Below are 22,464 nucleotides of genomic sequence, written 5' to 3'. Positions count from 1 at the left end.
TTTGTCAGTGGTTACTCTAGGGGTTACACTATACACATGCAATTTATCACAGTCCACTAGTATCACATTTGCCTTTTCAAGTGGCATGCAGGTACTTAACCACCACATGAATCCCTTTATCCTGCCCCCTTGATACAGCCGTCCTAAATATCGCCTCTACATACACTGAGAACCACATCAGACATTATAAATTGTTTTCAACTTTTAAATCACAACTAGATGCTATCCTTGTCTTCCATAACAACAAGCTCCATATATACACACCTACTTCCTCAACGCCCAATCACCCGAGTCTAAGACATTGACCACTTCCCACACACTATGCCTTCTAGACACCCATCCATGGTTCTTGAGACTCATTAGCTACTCGTCTCTATTATATTTGAAAGTCTGACCAAAGACCCGATGTGCCTCTAAGCCCACCCTCTGAGAGCTCTACTCCCTTCCCTTTCCTTTCTGTCTCACCTCACGCATGTTGTTCCGTATTTACGTTTACTTAATGAAGCTTTTTTCCCAATTGGACCATAAGCTTTTTAGCAATGGGTTCCATTCATTTTGTGTATTCCCATAGGAGGTGTTGTGTTCTAGCACCTAAATGACACTTAACTACAAATTCACTGCCCTCTCCATGTCCAGTGACTTAAAAAAAATTCAGCTCTCTATGCACCAAGTCTTCCACAAAGCTTCCTACTCGTACATCTAGTCCTTAGCACCCCAAACACCTGCCCCAAGGGACTTGTGAACGTGAGTGGTTCCAGGAGAGCAAAACATTTGAGATCATAACTCCTCTGTGTATCTATCCCACCTTACTCTCTCTCTCTCTCTCTCTCTCTCTCTCTCTCTCTCTCTCTCTCTCGCACACACACACACACACACACACACACACACACACACACACAGCCTTTCACACAGCTAATGTACCTGGACTCAGTTACCCAATTTTAGAACAGGAATAATTTATTTCTATACGATCTTAATAATATTCCCTAGGTATTTAGTAATCAAAATTTTCTCCAAATCAGGAAAAAGCCCCAAGTAATTACACACACACAGTGTGTACATACATACTGTACACACATATGCACACACGTGCATGTATCTATAGCTACACATTTATGTAATGTTTTGCATCTCGGTCTGTACTTTAGTTTTTAACTTTGAGGTGACGAAGGAGTGCAGGGCTGAAGGCTGAAGGCCACTTTGAGAAGGCTTTTCCGGATCAACGGACTCAGCTTCCTGCAGATACCAATCACGCCTGCTCCAGCTCCACCAGGACGCCCCCGCAGTCTTTGGGATGGAGGAAAATCACCGGTTTCCCGTGGGCTCCTATTTTGGCCTCTTCACTTAGACTACGGATCTTCTTTTCTTTCAAGTCCCTCACAGCTGCACTTATATTGTCCACCTTGAGAAAAGGAGATAAGAGCACACATGAGATCACAAAAACACCAAGTCACAGTATCTCAGGGCTTAGAAGGAGCCTCGCAAGCTCACATGCTCTCTCCTCTGCCTTACAGCAGAGCCTTTGTTAAACCACCACAAAAATAAGCTCAAACTCCAGAGAGGGAAAAGAAGCTGCTCAATCTTCCTGAGTGAGCAGCCAGTGCTTGAGGATGTTCACCACTCGTAATCATTTCTCCTTATAACCTCAATAATTAGCCACGTTTTATAATACTTTATTCTATGGGTGACATTGGTGATGCTGCACTAAGGCCTGCCATTTAAAGGGCAAGAGATTAAAGGGGGGTAAATAAGCAGCTCTCAGCACAGTTTGTAGTAGGTACTCCCTGATCACCAACCTTCCACCTGCCAAACTGCCTACTTAGTAAATTTTTTTAAACCTGGTTAGTACTTTTGAAATTAAAACTTCATATACATGAAGATCACCAGTAAACTGTCACCAAAATGTTTTTCTCCATTCAAAAAAATCCAAACATTTATAATTTTACAAAGCTCTTCTAAATCATTTCTATTTTCTTCATATTTATTGGCAGTCTAGGAAAGGGGCAATTGTGTCTTTATATACTTATGGGGAAATCCTCCTCTCAGACTGGGAACCCACTAGAGCAGGGGTGGGGAATCTTTTTTCTGCCAAGGACCATTTGGATATTTATAACATCATTTGAGGGTGATACAAAATTATCAACTTAAAAATTAGCCTGCTATGTTTGGTCAAACATTTAATTAACTCACCCCTACTGTGATGGCTGGAACTGCTTTTCTTTGGTGAGGCCTTGGCAGGGCCAAACCAAATGATTTCTCGGGCCGTATGCAGCCCGTGGGCTGGACGTTCCCCACCCCTGCACTAGATGGACAGAAAAGTATAATACGAATGGCCCTGTTCCTAGGCAGTCATAAATCGCCCTGGAGTTCAATGATCTAATAGCACTCCAAACATTTTTTAAAAAGCACAGAGAATGCCCGGCCGGGCGTGGCTCAGCGGTTGAGCGTCGACCTAGGATCCAGGCGATCAGGGTTCGATTCCTGGTCAGGGCACATGCCCGGGTTGCGGGCTGCAGCCGATCAATGACTCTCATCATTGACGTTTCTGTCTGTCTCCCTCTCCTTTCCTCTCTCTGAAATCAATAAAGATATATTTTTTAAAAATAAAAATAAATAAATAAATAGCACAGAGAATGACGTAACACCGATGTACCCAACATATGCATTTAACAAATGTCTGTATTTATACAATCTTACTGTCAAAGAGCCAAGGATTATATATATACTGGATTCTAACTGGGCAAAAAAATGAGGACGACACTAAATGCTACTATAATGTGAGCTATGCTTTCTTCTGACAAAATCCATTCTACGTGTATACTCCCGACAGCATTTCTTTTCAAGCCTGAGAGCGCTGTCAAAGCCATGGCCAGACTGCAAGAGCAGTCACTCCCTGCCACTGGGAAACAGCTGGTCTGCTCTCATGGAAGCATTTTAATATTGTTACAACCTCCATACCAATTTGTTGAATAAGTAAATATTTTCAGTGGCCTTAAGGTTTTCACTGTGACATACCTAGCTTTCTGGGTAAATTATGGAGGGAAAGCATGGCTGTTCTATTAGACACCAGGTCCATCTCCTCAGGGACAGGCCTGCAGAGCAGGAAGCACTCATGGCGGCATCAATACAACCTGCACCAGAGAATGGAGTGATCTGTGTAATTTCTAGATCCCCTCCTTCCGGGCCCTGGCCCAGTAGACTCTCTGCCTCTCTCCCCTCTGGCTGGTCAGCGGTGAGGCCTGGAGCAACCCTGGAAGTCAATGTTAGGGATGGCAGAGCTCCCCACAGCCTGGGACAGCCCCCTCTCAGACTGAGCACAGAATGAAATCTGTCTACCTAGTTAAGCCACTTGCCTTTTAACGGGGAGCAGAGAACTATGATGGGTGTCACAGTAACGTAGCAATTAACCCACCATTTCCCACACCTTCATTTCACACTAAAACACATCTTCATTTCCCCTCTAATCTCTACTTTTAAATTCACTGTCACATTACTGAACTTGGACTATTCCTTACTTAACTGAACTTCTAACTCACATCAGCTTCCTTTGAAGGCCTGGCTCTGATGTAGGACCCACAGAGTGTAGTGTGGGACAGGGAACAGTGCGTTCAAAGGCTGGGGATCCTGCTTGTCCTTGTGGGGGATCTCAGACAAACCCTCGTGTCCACTGCAATAAAGACTTGCAGCCAACAGTAACCTCCTAAGAAAGGAATCAAGGTTAAATACTGGGCCTTGTTAGTTCTCTGGCCTAACATCTTATGGTTCCCCACCTCAGGTTTTAAATTCAGCTCTCACAATGACGGTGATCTGGCACTGTGGCTAACAGCGCAGAACCTGAAATCAGAACAAATCTGGTTGGAACCCCAGCCTTGCCACTCACTACTAATGTGACTACGGGCAAGTTATTCTAAGTCTCAGTTTCCTCACCTGTCAAATGGGGAGAATACTGACCTCATGGGGTAGCTCTAAGAAAGAAAAAAATAATGCACGTCAAGTACTTTGTGTACTGCCAGGGGACACAATGGTAGTTGTTATAATAACTGTGCCTTTCTGTGTGCTGTTCCCTCTGCCTAGAGGAGCTTCCTCCTCTTGTCTACCTGGAGATTCCTTCACAGGCATCTTCCCCCCTTCCTCAGCCTGCCATGAGCAATCAACCTCTCCCTCATTTGTGCTACTGAGGAGACACGTATGTTAATTCTGCTATCACAGTGCACCAAGATTACCTGTTTAAGGAGCCACCCCTCCTCATTGTGGGCATGGTCCATCCTAGTCACTGCTGATCCAAGTACTCAGCAGAGCACACATAGTAGGCTCTCAAAAGTCTGCAATATGAACTAAGTAAATCCTTGAACTCAACATGCCTCTCTCCTGGATTAGGAAAGAGGCCTAACTATTAATTGTGACATTCCTTCTACCAAAAGAATTTAAACTGGGGCATAATCGCTATTGCTGATAATCCAGAAGGCAGCTATCTGAACATGAACATCTACAGACACAGGCTCTCTGATAAAGGACGTTCTAGTCTAGAGAAAAATTTCGTGCTTTCTTCAGGAATTGTTAGCAGACGCAATGGAAACAATCTTGAAAAATCACAGTCAGTAACTGAAAATGTGCTGCTTTTGTAATAAGAAACAAGCTTGCCGAATTTTAAGGATAGAAAATAATTACCATGAATACTTCACAGGTACATGGAACTTCTTACTTTACAAAGTGTTTTTAGCTGCTTCTTCTAAGTGCCTTGTAGTAGTGAAAGCAGCTGTATTCCTGTTACTGGAGGTCATATATGAACAATAAATACTACAGCGAAAATGAAATCTGTTTTGGCTAACTCTGGTGGCTTTTATAGAGGCTGTTGAATCCAGATTTAATAAATTACATTATTATCATTTGCAGTTTTCTAGAGAAAAAGAGACTATATCTATGGATCCATCTTTGAGTAGGACCAATAGTACCACTGCCCTTAAAGAACTTCCTAAAATTTCTGATGACAGTGACAACATGTAGTCTTAACAAGTCAGACATTTTGTGAAAGAGAAATTTAAAGCACCAAGCATTAAAATAAGTAAAATACCTCAATGCAGATGTGATGCATTCCTCCAGCCTTGTTTTTCTGCAGAAATCCCGCAATTGGACTGTCATTTCCCAGTGGGTGAAGTAGTTCCATTTTGGTATTTCCAAGGTTGACGAAAACAACAGACACTCCATGCTCAGGAAGAGGGGACACCTCGCTTACCTGGGCCCCCAGCACATCCCGATAAAAAGCCCTGGCCTTTTCCAAGTCTGGCACTGCTATGGCCACATGGTTGAGCTGCCCCAGGGTCCACACAGCATCTACCACTCGGTGTGAGGACTGGGAGGTGGAAAAAGCTCTTTCTGTTGGAACCAGAGCTTGAAGTCTGGAAAGAAGCCCTGAAAAACAGAACAGTCATTGAGATTCTTCTTTGGACATTAATGCACTTCTAAAATTATTGTTTAAACTAAATAATAAGTGTAAAAATTATTTATATACCTTTTTTTTTTTAGTTAATGAAAATAAATGAGGGGAGATAAATAGCAAAACTGTATACAATTACTCCGTTCTGAAAGAACTGTCTGGAATTAAAGAGTTAATTCTGAGCTATTTAGACTCAGAACAAAGAATGACATTTTCCATAACAGTTTATAGTTACTGATCAGCACGTAAAGGGTAGCTGCTATTGTTAAGAATTACTTGCTATTCTCTGCATTTCCCAAAGGGTAAGTTTGAATGTGACATGAAATACACTTACTGATGAGAACAAGCATTTTCTTCCCCATCTATAACCAATTTTGTGTTAGTCTGTGATAAGTTCATTAAAGCCGTGACCATACAGTACTTTTTAATGTGCATTTTGTTTAAATGACTATCAACTGGGTGAAATATCTCATTGTTGGGGGAAAAACAGCTAAGATCAAATGGGTGCTTAAACTAATGAGAATTCCCCGAGATCAGATTTTTAAACATTGTTTTTTATAATTTTGAAGGATTGGAAGCTGAGCCCCTTCTGAATGTGAAGAGACCTCCTGCACTGGGAAACCGAAGTGCCTGCTATGCATTCTCTCTGTTATTACTCCGCTTTCCCTGTCCCGACATACACGACTCTAAGGGCCAGAGCCTCCCCAGAATGAAAGTTACATACATGTACAAAGTCTCAAGGCAATGCCGTAAAACCACAGCACTTAATAAAAAGTATGAAACACCAAACTGGAGAACACATTTTAAATAACAGAGTTTCAGTTCTTAATGCAAAACACTTTAAACAGTATCTAGTGTCACAGAGCTTCAGCCAACAAAAATTAATTCCCCTTTACCAAAACTTTTAACAACAAGGAAATTAAAGTGACACCACTTGACTTTATTTAAGACCATAAATCTTGCTGGCAAAGGCAGTCTCATGCACGCAGTCTTTTGACCCCACTAATCTACATCAGGATGGGCCTTGAGCCCGGAACACATCCTTCGGAGAGAGAAAGAGCCCCCACAGCCTGTGCCAGGCCGACCGCCTTGTGCTGGGAGCATCCTTTCCTCTTTCAGGCTCAATGAATGCTCCTTTGTCTCTGCTTACAGCATGAGCATCCTACGACCAACCTCACTGTTACATCTGCCTTCCGAGGGGAGGGGGGCAGAGTTCTGTTTACTGTGGCATGAGAATGGTGTGCAAAAGAAAACTGTCCTGTGCTGGCCACTGGGAGAGACCCGTTGGCCATGGGGGACTGACACCCACTATTGAAGCTGCTCTTGCTCTGTCTGCTCCATGTAAGCAAAGAGTGTTCCTTCCAGGGCTTGGGGACTCAGATACCTACACGCAACCGGCATTTTCTCCCCCCACTGGACTGGTGCTCTGCTCGACAAACCTGATGCGCCATAGGTCAGTCTATATTATTGATTACTGAAATATCTAAGGGTTCTCATTATCAATAGGGTGATACAGCCCGGTTCTGTGAACTCACTGTATTAGCATGAAATTCAAGTGTATTCTGACCCACTACACACACACAAAAAGTACAACTGAAAGTAAATGTCATAAAAAGAGCACCTAGTCTTTAAGAGGTGTGATGGGCTCTAATATTTTCTATTCTATTGTATTTTATTTCAGTTTTAAAATACTGGTACTACCCACTAAATCTCTACCTTGCTGGTTTGTTGTGAAGATCAGCTATTTGGTATAAAAAATATAATACAGTGTCAGACATATATATCAGGTGTACAATAAATTCAGTCATTCTTATTGTTCAAGACATACAAATGGCTGTCTGCTAGTTGAGTGGCGTGCAGGGTTATCTGTGGAGACCAAGAAACTATCTTGAGGGCATGGAGGTCATGAATTTTTAAAATGTTTAACTACCAGCAAATTCATCTCTATTTATGTACGCAATTTGCAATGAAAGCTCAATAAAGAATGTATTTGTATCAAAAAACTGTATAGAGGGTCAATGAGCTTTAGACTAATATGCACATTAATAAGTCATTTGCTCTGTGAAATTTTAAGGGTGTGTCCAACATTGATTCTAGGAATTTTTGAATTACCCCCACCCATGTATCTCTACAAGAGACAGGGCAGCTGGAGGTGCTTGGCAGCCATCCAATTATCAGCACTGCCACACACAGAAATGTCAGAGGAACAAATAAAAAGATGGCCAAGTGAAGGTGATGTTTTATATATGACATCTGCTTGCTTTAGGGACATTTCAAAAACTGGAAGGAAGCCCAAGCAGCTCATGTCATTGGAAGCCCCACCATAGTCTATCTTTCTCCAAAACTTCCTGATGATTTGAAAATGGGAGAAGAGGAAACAGTTTACTAGAATAACTGGTGTTTTTTTTTTTCAATAGAACACAAAATCTTCTTAATATGGAGGAAAATAAGTAACATGTTTATATAATGTAAAAATCAACACTATAGCTAATGGGTTTACCTTATCTCTAGAAATGTAAACTAGTTTAAGAAAGGAAATATCCTTTTATTGGGTTTATTTGGTCCCTAAAGCATGTGTTCTAGGAATAGGACAAAAATACTGATACTGCTGAGAATTCAATAATTCAGCTTCTTTAAAATGAAGGGTCTATACTCCAGTGCACTAAGGTACTGTTTAAAGAAATTATATGTTAGATTTGTACATAATGTCATAAAATTGTAAATAACCATTTGTAATAAGGTTTTCTGAACCGTTTTTATGAGATATACTCTACATACTATAAAGTTCACCAGTCTGATGTGTACAATGCAGTGGTTCTTTGTGTATCTGCAAAGTTGTGCAAACTTCACAAAACCTAACTTGAGAACATGCAATGAGTTTTTGAGTCTGAATTTTTGCACATCTGGTTTGAGGAGAGCCATTCATCAGAACCTTCAAGTTAGTTTGGTAAGAAGCCCATATGTTTTCAGCATTAAGCTGGTGAATTTCACATCACTGTATACATATTTTCAACCTGTTTAAAACTGTAGTCGTGAAAAATTTTTTTACTCATCACAGTGAGTAAATACAACATGTTTTTGTTCCCCACATACATGGCTCCATAATTAAAGTAAATCTCTACTCAGTCATATAAGTCAGGCACTCTTGTCTCCTGACAGGTTCAATTTACATTTTCAAAACTAACTTTTCTCATGAAATCAATCCTTTGCAGGCCAAGTTGTATGTTTAATCTGATTCATTTTTCTGAGTTTCTGTTTTTCTGTGAAATTTTATGTTCCTTGAAAGTGAGATCATGCCCTGGCCAGTGTGGCTCAGTTGGCTGGAGTGTTGTCCTGTACACCAGAAGGTTGAGGGTTTGATTCTCAGTCAAGGCACAAACCCAGGTTGTGGGTTCCATTCCATCAGGGTAACTGATCCATGTTTCTCTCTCTCTCTCTTTCTCCCTCCCTCTCTCTAAAATTACTAATATATATATATATATATATATATATATATATATAACAAAGTAAGGTCATAACATAAAATTACCACATATACCTACTTCTGGGTGTATATCCCAAATAAATTAAAGCAAGAATTCAAATAGATATTTATATACCCACGTTCCCAGCTGTACTATTCATAACAGCCAAAAAGTAGAAATAACCCGTGTCCATTAACAGGTGAAAAGATGAACAAAATGTGGTCTACACATACAACAGAGTATTAGTCAACCTTAAAAAGGAATGAAATTCTGACACACGGCACAACATGGACAAACCTTGAAAACATTATGCGAAATGCCAACAAGCCAGTCACAAAAGGGTACTGTACAATTCCACCTACAGGAGGCACCTAAAGCAGTCAAATTCAGCGAGAAACAGTGGAATAGTGGTTTCCAGGGCTGGGGGGGGGGACAACAGGAAAGTTACTTCATGGGTACAGAGGCTCAGTTTGGGGTGATGAAAAACTCCGGGGGATGGATGGTAGTGATGGTTGCACAATATGAAAACACTCAATGCCACTGAAATGTACACTTAAATATGGTTAAAATGGTCGACTTCATGTTATGCATATTTAACCACAATAAAACAAGGCCTAAGTACCTTTCTTCAAGGTCACACTAGGTGGCAAAGCTGGGCCTCAAGCCCAGGTCTGTCTGACGTCAAAGTTAATGTTGTTAAACCAGCGTGCTTAATTTTCTCATGCCTCTGAAATTCTCTACTGTTCTTTTGAGCCTCAATTTTTAATATCTTCAGTGTGTGATCTATGAGCAGTATCTACGTGCTAATGAAATGACGCCTTCATGAGTCTGGGTTTCTTGCCGTGGTTTGTTTTGTTTTGTTTTGTTTTGTTCTGTTTTGTTTTGCAAAGGGTTACCATTTTGCAATGGTCTCCGAGATAAGAGGCTGACCTGCATTTTACCAAGGAGAGGAAGGAGGATCTGGGAGTGCGAGTTATTAGCAAAACTTGAGTATCGCTTGTTAATTGGAGCTTCACTTTAACAAGCGGTGTTCAGCCTGCGGTTACAACATTGTTTCATGTACACATTTCAACTCTTTGCACGGTCCGTGCCAGGCTATTTACTCTGTGCTTTCTGAACGCAGCTCACTGCCGAGCCCGGGGCGGGTGGCAGGAGAGACAGCGGTGACCAGGGTGGAAGGAGAGACGACAGTGACCAGGGCGGCAGGAGAGACGACAGTGACCAGGGCGGCAGGAGAGACAGCGGTGACCAGGGCGGCAGGAGAGACGACAGTGACCAGGGCGGCAGGAGAGACGACAGTGACCAGGGGGGCAGGAGAGACAGCGGTGACCAGGGTGGAAGGAGAGACAGCAGTGACCAGGGCGGCAGGAAAGGCGACAGCGACCAGTGAAGAGCCGGCTCTGGGGGCTTCGCACACCTGCCGGCGTCACGCGCGGCCCGAGCGCGCACTCTCCGGGGGAAGCCCCACGCTCCTCGGGTTCACCCCCCTCAACACCTCGGAAGGTGCGAAGCCGAGGGACCCGCACAGACGGTCCGGAGCAACGCGGACGATACCACCCGGCGCTTCCCGCAGGACAGCAGCTCAGAAAACCCGAGGAGCTCCACAAAGCCGTTTCCGTCGCCACCGGTTCTACGCAGCCTTTTTTCTCCCCCCCCTCACGCAGGTGCAGAGAACTCAAGACACCTAACAGACGCGCCCGCCTTCATCTTTCCCGCTTGCTACCTCGGTTCTCGAACGTTTCCGAACCCGAACGGACCGCGTTCGGACACCCAGCCGATGGGAAACCGCGCCCCGTCCCGCCCGGCCTCCCAGCCCCCCGGGGCGCGCGTGGGCCCGCTCACATTCTCGGGGCCTCCCCTCGCTCTGCCTTCTCTCGCCCCTACGGGGCCCCGCGGACTAAACTCACGGCCCCGCCGCCACTGACGTCCCGCCCGCCCCTGCTGTCCCCAAGGACAGGTTCCCTCGCCTCTCCCAGGCCTCAGAGGAAAAGGGGCGACGTCGGCCGCACCCCCTCCCACAGCGGCGGCGGCGAGGCCCCCGGGGAGCGCGGCCCCCACCCCTCGGCTGACCTGAGGCGCTTCTGGAAGATTCCCACCGACACGCGCCGCCGGGCCACCCCGCCCCCCGCAGCCCCGCGCCTCCCGCGCCTCCCGCGCCTCCCGCGCCTCCCGCGCCTCCCGCGCCCCCGGGCCGACGCCCCGCCCCACGGCGAGCCCCGACCGCGCGGGGTAGTCACCTCCTGCGCCCGCAACCGCCGCGGCCACCGCCGCCCTCAGCACCCGCGCCATCTCGGGCAGCGACCGACGGCCTCCCGGCGTGCGTCAGACGCGGCGAGCGCGGGCCCGGCGGGCGGGGCCACGTGGGGGGCGGGGGCTGGGTGAGGGGCGGGGCTACGTGGCCAGAGGCGGGGCTGGGGCCGAGAGGCGGGGCTACGTGGTCAGAGGCGGGGCTGAGGGGCGGGGTTTCGTGGCCAGAGGCGGGGCTGGGGTCGAGGGGCGGGGCTACGGGGCCAGGGGCGGGGCTGGGGCCGAGGGGCGGGGCTACGTGGTCAGAGGCGGGTCTGGGGCCGAGGGGCGGGGCTACGGGGCCAGGGGCGGGGCTGGGGCCGAGGGGCGGGGCTACGGGGCCAGGGGCGGGGCTGGGGCCGAGGAGGCGGACCCGCTCTTCCTCACCCAAAGGCGCGCTGACACCGCCCGGGGCACCTAAAGCGGGCGCTTAAGAGGAGAGCGCGTCGCCCACTGCGGGGCCCTCCGGACTGCAAAACGGAATGTTCGCGGGAAGTTCCAGGGCGCCGCAGCCGACCAATGGCTATTCCCCATTCCCCGCCCCCGCCCCCTGCGCCAGCGTGATGAAGGTTCTCGCGCTGCCATTGGCTCGGCCTGGGGGTGGGCCCGGAACGCGTGTACCGCGGAACCTTTTCCTGCGCGCTCCGGGATGCGCCGGGCGCGTCTCTGTGACGCGCTTCCCGGAACCCCTCTTCCTCCGCGTGGGGCGCGGGGTGCAGGGTTTTAAACAGCCATGGCCCGGCGGGTGTGGCGTCAGCGAACCCTGAAGCGGTGCCTGGACGAGGTCGGTGAAAACACGGGCCGGCCCGAGAGCTTCCTCACGTAAGTGCGCAGAGCCCGGGCCGGGGCTGGCCCAGGGCCCACGTGGGCCGCTGTCAGTCTCTGGAGTAGGGGGAAGGTAAAGGGGAGCCTGGATCTCTTGTCCCCAAATTTCAGATCGTTGGCGCTCCCTTAGTCTGTCAAAAGTTTAAAAGTTTTGGAAAGCTTTACAGTCGTGTGCAGACTCCCAGATACTTAGTTCACACTTTTATACATTAAGGTGGCTCATCAGCAAGATCGTCCACTCTTGGGGACCAGAATCTATCCCTTTTTTTTTTTTTTTTTTTTTTTAAAATATGTCTTTATTGATTTCAGAGAGAGATAGAAACATCAATGATGAGAGTCATTGATCGAGCCCACAACCTGGGCCTGTGCCCTGACCAGGAATCAAACCCCGATCGCCTGCATCCTAGGTCAGTGCTCAACCGCTGAGCCACGCTCCCCCTGGCCAGAATCTATACTTAAAATGGACATTTCATTCAAATTTGATTTTGCACAAGAGTTGGGCCTCCCCCCCCCCCCATTTAATTTCAGAGGGCTGTGAAATTATCTGTAATTGTAAATCTCCTTTAACTTCCTCCCTTATTCCTTGAATAGGATTCAAGATGAACTGGCATCCAACTTCACTTCTCTAACAAAAGTACTTTATGACTTTAACAAAATGCTAGAGAATGGCAGGATCCACGGAAGCCCTTTACAGAAACTGGTGATAAACAATTTTGATGATGAGCAGATTTGGCAACAACTGGAACTGCAAAACGAGCCAGTGTTACAGTACTTCGAGAAGGCAGTTAATGAAGCCGTGAAAGATGAAGACATCAGTCTTCTCCCAGAGGCAGAAGAGCAGGAGGCCGAAGAGGATGGTTCAGAGCTGGAGGCTGACGGCCCAGAGGACCTAGAACAAGACGCGGAGGAGGAAATAGGCCTGAGTGGTGATGATTCTAAAGGGGATGAGACAACCAAAGCCTCGGGCAAACGTGATCTGAGGAAAAGCCCAGTTTTCAGTGATGAGGATTCTGATCTTGACTTTGATATCAGCAAATTGGAACAGCGGACCAAGGTGCAGAGCAAAACGCCCCAGAAACCAAGAGAAAAGTCCATAGTGGATGACAAATTCTTCAAACTGTCTGAAATGGAGACCTTTTTAGAAACCATGGAAAAAGAGGAGGAACGGCAAAAAGATGATGCTGAGGAGGAAGAGATTGATTTATTTGAAGATGTCGATTCTGATGAAGATGAGGGAGAACTGTTTGGAAGTCAAAAACTCAAGGTAAAGTTTTGGGAGAGGAGAGAAAGAGTACTTTCTACCTCCTCAAGTTAGATTCTGTTCTGTTTCTCGAGAAGAGGTTGAAATACCTCAAAACGCACCAGGACGTAAGTGAAATATTTAGATCAGCTAAGAGAGATCGACTGGAAAAATTAAACCAAAGCCATCATTCCCTTATCGCAGAATACTTGGAGTTTAAGAACCATAATCACACATGTAGGAGATATGCAGAGTTTCCCTCAAACATGTATTTTCACCAAGCACTACAAATAACAGTGAAAGGAAAGCATTTGTATACTTTATTTAGGCAGGGATATTTTGGAAATATGTTAGAAGATTTAGAGATAGGAATACTGTGCTGGATCACATCAGTTATAAAGAATACGTACTTTCAGTTTGTTATGGTCTAGCAGTTCTTAGGGGTTTTTGGTAGTGTTTTTAGTTGGCTAGTTTTCCCTCTATATAAGCTGATTTCATGCATTTTCCTTTCCTTAATTAAAAGTGTTAAAAGTCTGTTTGTTTTAGTCAGGTAAAAGTTCCAGAAACCTGAAATACAAAGATTTCTTTGATCCGGTTGAAAGTGACGACATAGCAAGCGTTCCTGATGAAGAACTGGGTTCAGATGAAGGGGAGGAAATTACTGAAGGAGGAGCGGAAAGCCTTTCTGAAACGTGAGTATTTTGAATGATCCTTTACATGTGGGCTGGAGCTGCCCAGTCACATGCATACTCGGAGTTGTCAGATATGTTTGACCTAGGAAGTTAGAGTCTCTGAGATCACATAGTCTCGAGATAGCCAGCAGAAAGTCAACTTAGAAGGGCATTAGAGATCACCCAGCGAAGATAAACATCGCTGGCAGTAGCAATCAAACCTTTATTACAAGGAGCTTTGTTTTGTTTTTTTTGTGCCTATTGTTATTTGTGTGAGATAACTTTATGGTATAGATTAACCAGTCATTTGTTTTCTTTATGTTCGACACTTTTTGTTCTATTTCACCTAAATAATTCCTTCTGTTGTTCCTTAATAACTGGGACTTTAGAAGTTCGGAGTATTTAGTTCTATTAGGTATACAGAAGAAAATGTAAATTACCAGAAAATATGTTTTCTTTTTGTTTCCCTAATGAAAAGTGGTGTTTCTCCTTTGATAAGTGGTTTTGTATCATAGGGATGAAGATGATGACCTTGAAGACACTGAAGACAACAAACAACATAAAAAAACCTCGAAAAGAGTGACCTTTGCTTTGCCAGACGATGAGGAAACTGAAGATTCAGATACCTTAAATGTCCAGAAAGATTCTGCTGAAGTTAAATCCTCTTTTGAAAAAAGACAGGAAAAGGTAACCATTACAGCTCACTGTCTAGAGACGCCCAAGTGGAAGGCAGCTAATTTGTAAAAATCAGGGCTGCATATCCCAACCTGTAGCTTTCAATTTGTGCGCCTCTGTAGAAACCTGTTTCTTTTCTCTGTCCCTGCTCTCTTCATACCTAGTGTCTTTACTAATTAGCTGTCCTGTGAACCTCGTAACCATAACTACTCTTATGGATATGCCTCTTTCTTTGAGATGCTCTGCAGATGGCTTTTGTGAGTGCCGTGGGGACTGATTTTTAGTTATACCATCTCAAACACATCTCCCAAAGCTGATAAAAATTATTTCTATGCTATGTGATTACCAACCAATGAAATGGCATTGAAAGTAACGTAGTCAGGCTCCAATTATTTGGTTCTACCGTCTTGTCGTCTTTTAAAAGTTAGAGATAGCTTGGATTGGGGTGTTTAGTCAAAGGTAGGTTCCATCAGATACTGATGTTGTTATGAAAACATGACTTAATCTTGGAGTCCTCTAATAACTGACATTGTCAGTGGCTTGTGAATAGATCATTTGACTAGTAGAACCCAGAAATATACCCAACTGCTTCTGGGGGGTTTAGTACATTACAAACTTTGCATTTTAATTCAATGGGTAAAAGAGGTCATCTGCAGCTCACCCCACCACAGGCGACAGGAATAGGAAGTCACTACTGGCATAACAAAAGGGACAGGAACACAGCAGAACTGTGTGAGGAACAATACATTTCTTTCCCACTTTAAAAATATTAGTTGCTTTCACTCCATTCTACGTCTAATTTTGTTTCATAAATATGTAATAACTCTTTCTGTCTTGTTCTCAGATGAATGAAAAAATTGCATCTTTAGAAAAAGAGTTGTTGGAAAAAAAGCCTTGGCAGCTTCAGGGGGAAGTGACAGCCCAGAAGCGCCCGGAGAACAGCCTCCTAGAGGAGACCCTGCACTTCGACCACGCCGTCCGCATGGGTGCGTGTGCCCGGGCGCCCGGGGCTCCCGCAGGTGTATGCCGTTCCGCTGGGTTCCGTTAACATTCTGACTGGGTGTGTGTGCTTTTCCCCCGACAGTCATGAGAAAGTAAGTTGCCCATATGGTGACATTCAGTCCTAAGTACTTTTACTCGGCTCTCGCCACTGGGCATTCTCCTCTGTAGCCACCGTAACATTAATCCAGGATTACTGATGCGCTAACGGTACCTAATGGGTAGACCGTAATCAGATTTTTGCTAGTGCCTGCTGTCATTGTCCACCAACTCAGTTGTGAACTCTAGCCAGAACCCCTGATCATCTCATCAGATTCTTTCTTGTACCCATGATGTCAAAGTGAATTTCCATTTAATTCAGTGCTAAAGAGAATGGAAAAGAAGGGATTCCCCAGGTGCGTGGACTAAAAGTGTCAGCACTGACCACCACATATTCGCTAGTTTCGTGGTTCTCAAACTGGAGGGAGCAGCAGAAGGGCTAGTTAACACACAGATAGGTGTCCCTTCCCCCTGCCCCCTGAATCAGGGGGTGTGGGTGGGGCGCAAGAATTCCCTTTCTAACAAGTTCCCAGGTATTGATGCTGCTGGTACAGGGACCGCCCTTTGAGAACCACTGGTCTGGTTTGTATCTACATAGCGAGTACATGTTTTCTTCCCTTCAGCTCCGGTGATCACAGAGGAAACCACCCTTCAACTAGAAGATATCATTAAGCAGCGGATAAGAGATCAGGTCAGTATGAATGAAACTGAACTTCATTTAAAGTTTACCGAAATTTTTAGAAATAATATGAGCATATTTGGGGAGTAGGAATAACACTCTGGCTTTATAGAAGTTTTATGTTAGTTGTTATTTAAAAGCCCGAAGTCGGCACTAGAGGCATCCTCGGCTTTTGTTGTGTGAGGCGCTGTCGTCACTGGTGCCCTGGAAATGTGGGTGCTGTGCCAGAGGGGAAGTGGTTGGCCAGAGCCATTGCCAGTGTCGCCTGCACCCTGCTGACCTGTTGGGTGGTGTGGGGTGAAGCTGGTGGAAGGGTGGTGGGTGTGGTGACTGGTGACTGACTTGATGTGGTCACACCCAGGACCCTTAGTCTAGGCACAGTATCTGGTGTGACAGACGAAGAAGGGTCTGTTTTTCTCCAAATGATAAAAACCTAGCAAAGAGCTTTTAAGAATTAAGCTCCTTTTGTACGCTTAGAGTACAACTCGAGTGTATGACATGTATATTAAGAGGTGGCTTTAGAACGTGTGTGATGCTTGCTTAAAACAGGAAGGGTTTGAAGAGTGGACACTACATGCAAAGCTCTTTAAATGTGAAATGAGACAAGGCAAACTTGAATCCTGACTTTTAAATAAACTGTGATGGGGAAGTGGGGAATTAAAATGGGAAACCAGGAGAAAGACACTTTTAAAAGAAAAACAAATAAAGGATACCTGAGGGATGCCTTTGCTTACTTACTCTCTGTGACTTGAATAGTCATTCAGGGGTGACAGTTCCTTCCTTTCTCCGACACTTTGCTTTCTCTGGGATGATGACAGATATTCCAGAGGCAGATTCTTAAGTGAGCCTAGAAAGAAATCAGAGATTTTGTGAATTTATGTTCCACCTGCCTCTCACATTTCAGGCTTGGGATGATGTCGTCCGGAAAGAGAAACCTAAAGAAGATCCGTATGAGTATAAAAAGCGGTTAACGTTGGACCATGAGAAGAGCAAGTTGAGCCTGGCTGAAATTTATGAGCAGGAGTACATCAAACTCAACCAGGTGAGGAGCCGGTAAGGCAGAGCCACTGTTATTAAAAGAGGAGAATCAGCCCGGCCGGTGTGGCTCAGCGGTGAAGCATCGACCTAGGATCCAGAGGTCCCGGTTCAATTCCCAGTCAGGGCAGAGGCCCGGGTTGCGGGCTCGATCCCCAGCAGGGGGCGTGCAGGAGGCAGCTGATCAGTGACTCTTATCATTGATGTTTCTCTCTCCCTCTCCCTTCCTCTCTCTGAAATCAATAAAAAAAATTAAAAAAGAATTAGAGAATTAGTTCTTCTGTGATGGCTGAAATTCATGAAACAGAAATCTTGAGCTCTTGGCTCACCTCGTTTCAGTGAGAGAGAGAACAAGCTCAGAATACTGGGGTTAAATGTTCCCACTGAGTAGAAGGGGTGGGGACTTTGTTTTGCAATTCACAGTGGCCACCTGATAGCTAGTTATTAACTTTCCAGCAATTATTATAGTAGTGCTACAATTTTTAAATCATTTCTCATTCATACGTTAGAAGTTGCTGATGTGTTTTATAAGATTATCTGTGAATTTGTTCAATGTTTAGGTCTGGTGGGTATTTTTGATTTTTGTTTCTTTTTACTTAGAGTCTTAAAAAAATAGGACAAAGTCATATTTCCATAAATATATTCCCAACATAATAATTGTGAATTATTCCTTTACATTTGATTTAGTAGGAATGCGGTCAGTATGTGTTTGGGGAGGGGATGGCATTTTTATTCCATCAGGGCCATTTAAGATTCCCACCAGATTTTGCTAATTAATGCCACTCCAGCAGCAAGAGCAGTGTCCTTGGTGCCACTGTGAAGTTGAACTGGGAAGAATCGAGTTAAAAATTCTTCCTGGCTGCTTTGCAGCCCAGGGGGGCAGTTGAAGGGACGTGTGTACAGCCTCAGGAGACGCTACTGAACATCACCTGGCTGCTTTGAGGAGACTCAGTAAATGCAGTTGGTAACCATGAGAGTGTTGTCTTGCGATGTATCTTAAGCTGCTTAATCCGATGTTGTTGAACTTATTTTCTAAGCAAAAAACAGCCGAAGAAGAAAACCCAGAGCACGTGGAAATTCAGAAGATGATGGATTCCCTCTTCTTAAAACTGGACGCCCTCTCGAACTTTCACTTCATTCCGAAACCGGTGGGTGTGGAAACTTTCTCGCGTGGAGATAGAGCGGATGCGATCTCCGTTCCTTCCTAAGCTTTCCTGAGACGAGCTCTTTATTTGGTCTCTATGCAGAAGAGTCTGCTCTTAGGAGCTGAAACATGAGAAAATGTATCAAGTGCTCTATTCTGACTTTTGCCCAGGGAGCATTTTTCCACGCATCCTGTAGTTCTTACAGTGAGCTTTCCCCCAAAACCAAGGGCAAGGGAATATTTACGGAAATCAACAGGTTCTGTTAAATAGTAGGTAAGATGGGGAATGCACACAAACGTGGGAGATGGGAATAGTTTAGTAACAGATGAAAGAACTGGTGTTTAAATATGGCAGAAACATCATACAGAAGGTAGGAACTGGTGCTCCTAGTGCCGGCTGAGACGGAGAAGACCCTAAAATACTCAGGCGGCGTAAGCGCTGCCCCCACACTGCCATCATGGCAGTTAGCTTCACGTCCACTGTCAGCACAGCTCACGTTTTAAGAAATCTCCCGAAAGAACTTTATGTATTAGATCTTCAATTAATGGGTTCACAATTCAAATCCTTAGGTGAGGACTACTTCTGACTTCCTGTTCAATGTACTGTCTCTTTTCCAGCCTGTCCCGGAGATTAAAGTCGTGTCCAATCTGCCGGCCATAACCATGGAGGAGGTCGCCCCAGTGAGTGTCAGCGACGCGGCTCTCCTGGCCCCAGAGGAAGTCAAGGTGAGGAAACGTTCAGTACCTGCCGGTAAGTTAGCTGTTTATGGCCAGATCTCCACTTAATGCCATTCTCATTGAGTTTGTAGTTTTTATTCTAATGTATCTCAGCAGTTTCTAAGTATAATCAAAGTAATAATGTTATAATTGTATATAATATTCAAATGCCAGACTTGTATAATCAGGTATTATTATGAGATGCAAGTATGAGAATTACTATCAATATAAAGCTGTTGGTAAATAGACAACGTCAGTATCTTTTAATCTGTTTGAATACTAGCCGTGTTAGGTTTCAAACAAATCACACGTATTGCTTCTAATACTAGCGATGTAACACCAGCCTTGCGCCCCCTGCTTCCATTTAATGTGTGTCAGGCGTGGAGTCAGGGTCTAGACTATGAGCCTTTGGACACGAAGAGGTTGCATGTGCCGCGCGCAGGCAGCCCTGCTGTGCGCACTGGCCTCACGCCTCGCACCGGAATGATGGTTCCTGCCCGCACGCCATCCCCGCTGGCCTAGGGGACAGCCCTCTTCCCCCCTCACTTGCTTTGCTGCCCTCACAGCCACCTCTGCTGGTGACACCCTGGCAGCTGGGCTGGCAGCTGGGGGGAGCGAGAGGCAGCGAGCGTCACCGGATGGGTTTCCTTCCGTCCCGGGGACCCTGTGGTCAGCCCAGCGGCCGTATAAGCGGCTCAGCACTGGGGCTGCCTGGGCATGTCCCCGGAGCTCATGCTGGAGCCCAGGAGCTGTAGGCTCCTGGGCAAGTCGTGTTACTTCTGAGTCCTTAGACTGACTAGTACGTGGTGGGGGTTTTTTTAAACAGGAAAAAAATAAAGCTGGAGATATAAAAACCGCCGCCGAGCAAACAGCCACAGACAAGAAACGAGAAAGAAGGAGAAAGAAACACAGGAAGCAGCTGCACCTGAAGGAGCAGGAGCGACGGAGGAAGCGCCTCGAGGGGAGCGGCGCGGCCGGGGCCGGGGGGCTGAGCGCAGCCGCCGCCTCGGAGAAGCTGAGGCAGCTGACGAAGGCGGGCAAGGCCGCGCTGCTGAAGGTGAGCGGGTGGGATTCCGGGGACCCGCTGGCCCTGCGGTGACAGCCGGCCACCTGCCGAATGCGCAGGCCGCCGGCCACAGCTGGCCTACAGCCTCAGCCCCGGGTCCTCACTAACCTCTCCCCGTGGCCACTGATAGGGTGTGGTCACCCTGGGGGGGGGGGTCACCCGCAGGCACATTTTGTACACGGCTTGTCTTATTTTTACTCGCAGGACGAAGGAAAAGACAAAGCCTTGAAGTCTTCTCAGGCGTTCTTTTCTAAGTTACAAGATCAGGTGAAAATGCAAATCAGCGATGCAAAGAAGCCAGAAAAGAAACGGAAGAAAAGGCAGGACCTCTCCGTTCACAAGTTAAAGCTGTAATGTATTCGGACTGTAATATAAATAGGGGTGTGTAAGTTAATATTCACCCATCGTTCTGTTTTATAAATAAAGTGTTTGAGAACTTTTCTTGGCACGGACGCAGATATTTGAGAATCCCACATATGCAAAGACTCCGAGTTGCTTTTTCTGGATGTGAAGCGGGACCTACCGGCGACACCCTGGCTGTGCTGGGCCCATGTGGAGCCAGCTTGGGCCCGCAGGCCAGGGAGCAGAGCTGGCCTGCAGGCTCAGGGACAGCAGCCAGCCTCCCTGTCACAGCCAGCTGTCCACCGCAGAGGTCCCCATTCTTTGGGGTCTTGGTTTTCTCCCACTGCCCTGTCAACCTCACAGGGATGTCATCCTTAGGGATTCTCAGGTGCATGCCTAACATGTTCCCCTTGGGAAACGGTCTCATCACCTGCGCAATGGCTTCACAGGCTGTCAAGCACTGTCCACAGTCAGGTGCGTGGAGGACAGGTGTGATCTAGACGTGACAGAAGGTGAACCCAGCTAGGAAGGGGGCCCGGCAGTCAGGTGCTCATGGTCCTCAACCTCCCCACCCAGGGAAAACTGCCTTTTGTCTGATGGGATCTCAGGATGCTTTGGGTGGAGATGCCTTAAGCCTTTCAAGGGTAGAGAACGTCCCTGGCCTTGGTGTTCTTAGACTTGCCAGGCACGCTTGTACCCTGGGTACCCTCCCTGTTATGCAGGGATTTCCCCACCCCCACAGGACATGACCTAACACGAGGGAGGCATGTGATACGCAATACATACTTGCTGGTGAATTCCCTCCTCATGTCCCTTTTCTCTTTGGTTTGTTCATTCATGCATTCGTTCAGCACATATTTATGAAGTAAGTAAGCACACAGTGCTGGCCAGTGTTGCAGGCAGCGACAAAGGACAAACATGGGGCCTGCACGCAGAGAAAGCTTACCTTCTGGTCATTCTTGGGGATGCTGGAAGCAGCTGGTCTCAAATCAAGAGGTGACTGAAAAACTTTCACGTAATTTTCCAGTTACATTATATAGCCATTATTATAAACTAAACTACATAACCTCACAATTAAACTATATTAAAAACAAAAGTAATGAATGCCCCAAACTCACCACTCCCTAATTACACTAGTCCCCCCTTATCCACGGTTTCAGGACATTTCCACCATCTTAGTTACCTGTGGTCAATCCTGGTCCAAAAATGTTACATGGAAAATTCCAGAAATAACTGTTTTAAATTGCCTGTGGTTCTGTGTAACTCGGTAAAATTTCAAAAGGACATGCTTAGTCCTGCCCCCGAGTGAGTCCTGCCTTTGTCCAGCGTATCCACACTGTAGGCTCCCCACCCACAAGGCACCTGGTAGCCACCTGTTATCAGACTAGTTAGAGAGATTACAGTCAAATAGCTCACTGCAGTGTAATGTTACAGTTGCCCTATTTCATTAGCTATTGTTACCCTCTAAAAACCAAACTAGATCCTAAGTAGGTATTTCTAGGAAAAAACATCGTTTATACAGGGTTCGGCACTACCCGCGGTTTCAGACACCCGCAGGGGCCTGGGGGCCATCCCTGGGGACGGGCTGTGACTCGACCGCACCTGGCCAGCCCTGGGCTCGGGAGGTTATTTGCGGCCGCAGCCAGGCGCGCACCGCACCCCACGCCCCTCCCGAGCCCGGGGGCGCTGGTGCGCTCGAGTCACACCCGTGTCCCCGCCCAGGGGCCGCTTCCCTTTGACCCCGGCTGACTGCTCGCCCCCGACCGGCAACCTCCGCACCGACCGGGAGAGGGGTTCCCCCCACGCGCACCCCCACCCCCGAGCGCGCGGGGCGCTCTGCCGTCGGCC

The 22,464-nt window shown here is 46.4% G+C and overlaps 2 protein-coding genes across 3 annotated transcripts; one reads left to right on the top strand and one right to left on the bottom strand.

Moving 5' to 3' along the window:
- Nucleotides 1–939: 939 nt before the first annotated feature.
- Nucleotides 940–22,435, bottom strand: MCEE (methylmalonyl-CoA epimerase). Of its 2 annotated transcripts, XM_081124675.1 has the most exons (5): nt 21,800–22,435; nt 21,563–21,624; nt 17,051–17,159; nt 5,072–5,409; nt 940–1,402 (listed from the first exon to the last, which is right to left on the bottom strand). In XM_081124675.1, the coding sequence occupies exons 3-5, from the start codon at nt 17,070–17,072 to the stop codon at nt 1,250–1,252; spliced, it is 513 nt and encodes a 170-aa protein (XP_080980801.1). In that variant the 5' UTR covers nt 17,073–17,159; nt 21,563–21,624; nt 21,800–22,435; the 3' UTR covers nt 940–1,249. The 2 variants fall into 2 exon arrangements, with proteins under 2 accessions (XP_080980801.1, XP_080980800.1); XM_081124674.1 differs by lacking the exons at nt 17,051–17,159; nt 21,563–21,624; nt 21,800–22,435 and adding an exon at nt 11,136–11,243.
- On the top strand, nt 11,822–20,715 carry MPHOSPH10 (M-phase phosphoprotein 10). The gene is made up of 11 exons (XM_081124673.1): nt 11,822–12,006; nt 12,601–13,273; nt 13,796–13,941; nt 14,436–14,607; nt 15,440–15,581; nt 16,257–16,324; nt 17,217–17,354; nt 18,385–18,495; nt 19,110–19,217; nt 20,035–20,265; nt 20,479–20,715. The coding sequence occupies exons 1-11, from the start codon at nt 11,918–11,920 to the stop codon at nt 20,626–20,628; spliced, it is 2,028 nt and encodes a 675-aa protein (XP_080980799.1). The 5' UTR covers nt 11,822–11,917; the 3' UTR covers nt 20,629–20,715.
- Nucleotides 22,436–22,464: the final 29 nt, after the last annotated feature.

Source organism: Miniopterus schreibersii, assembly GCF_964146895.1.
Source record: "Miniopterus schreibersii genome assembly, chromosome: 22".
Classification (NCBI taxonomy): Eukaryota; Metazoa; Chordata; class Mammalia; order Chiroptera; family Miniopteridae; genus Miniopterus; species Miniopterus schreibersii.
This window is presented reverse-complemented; position numbering and strand designations above follow the sequence as displayed.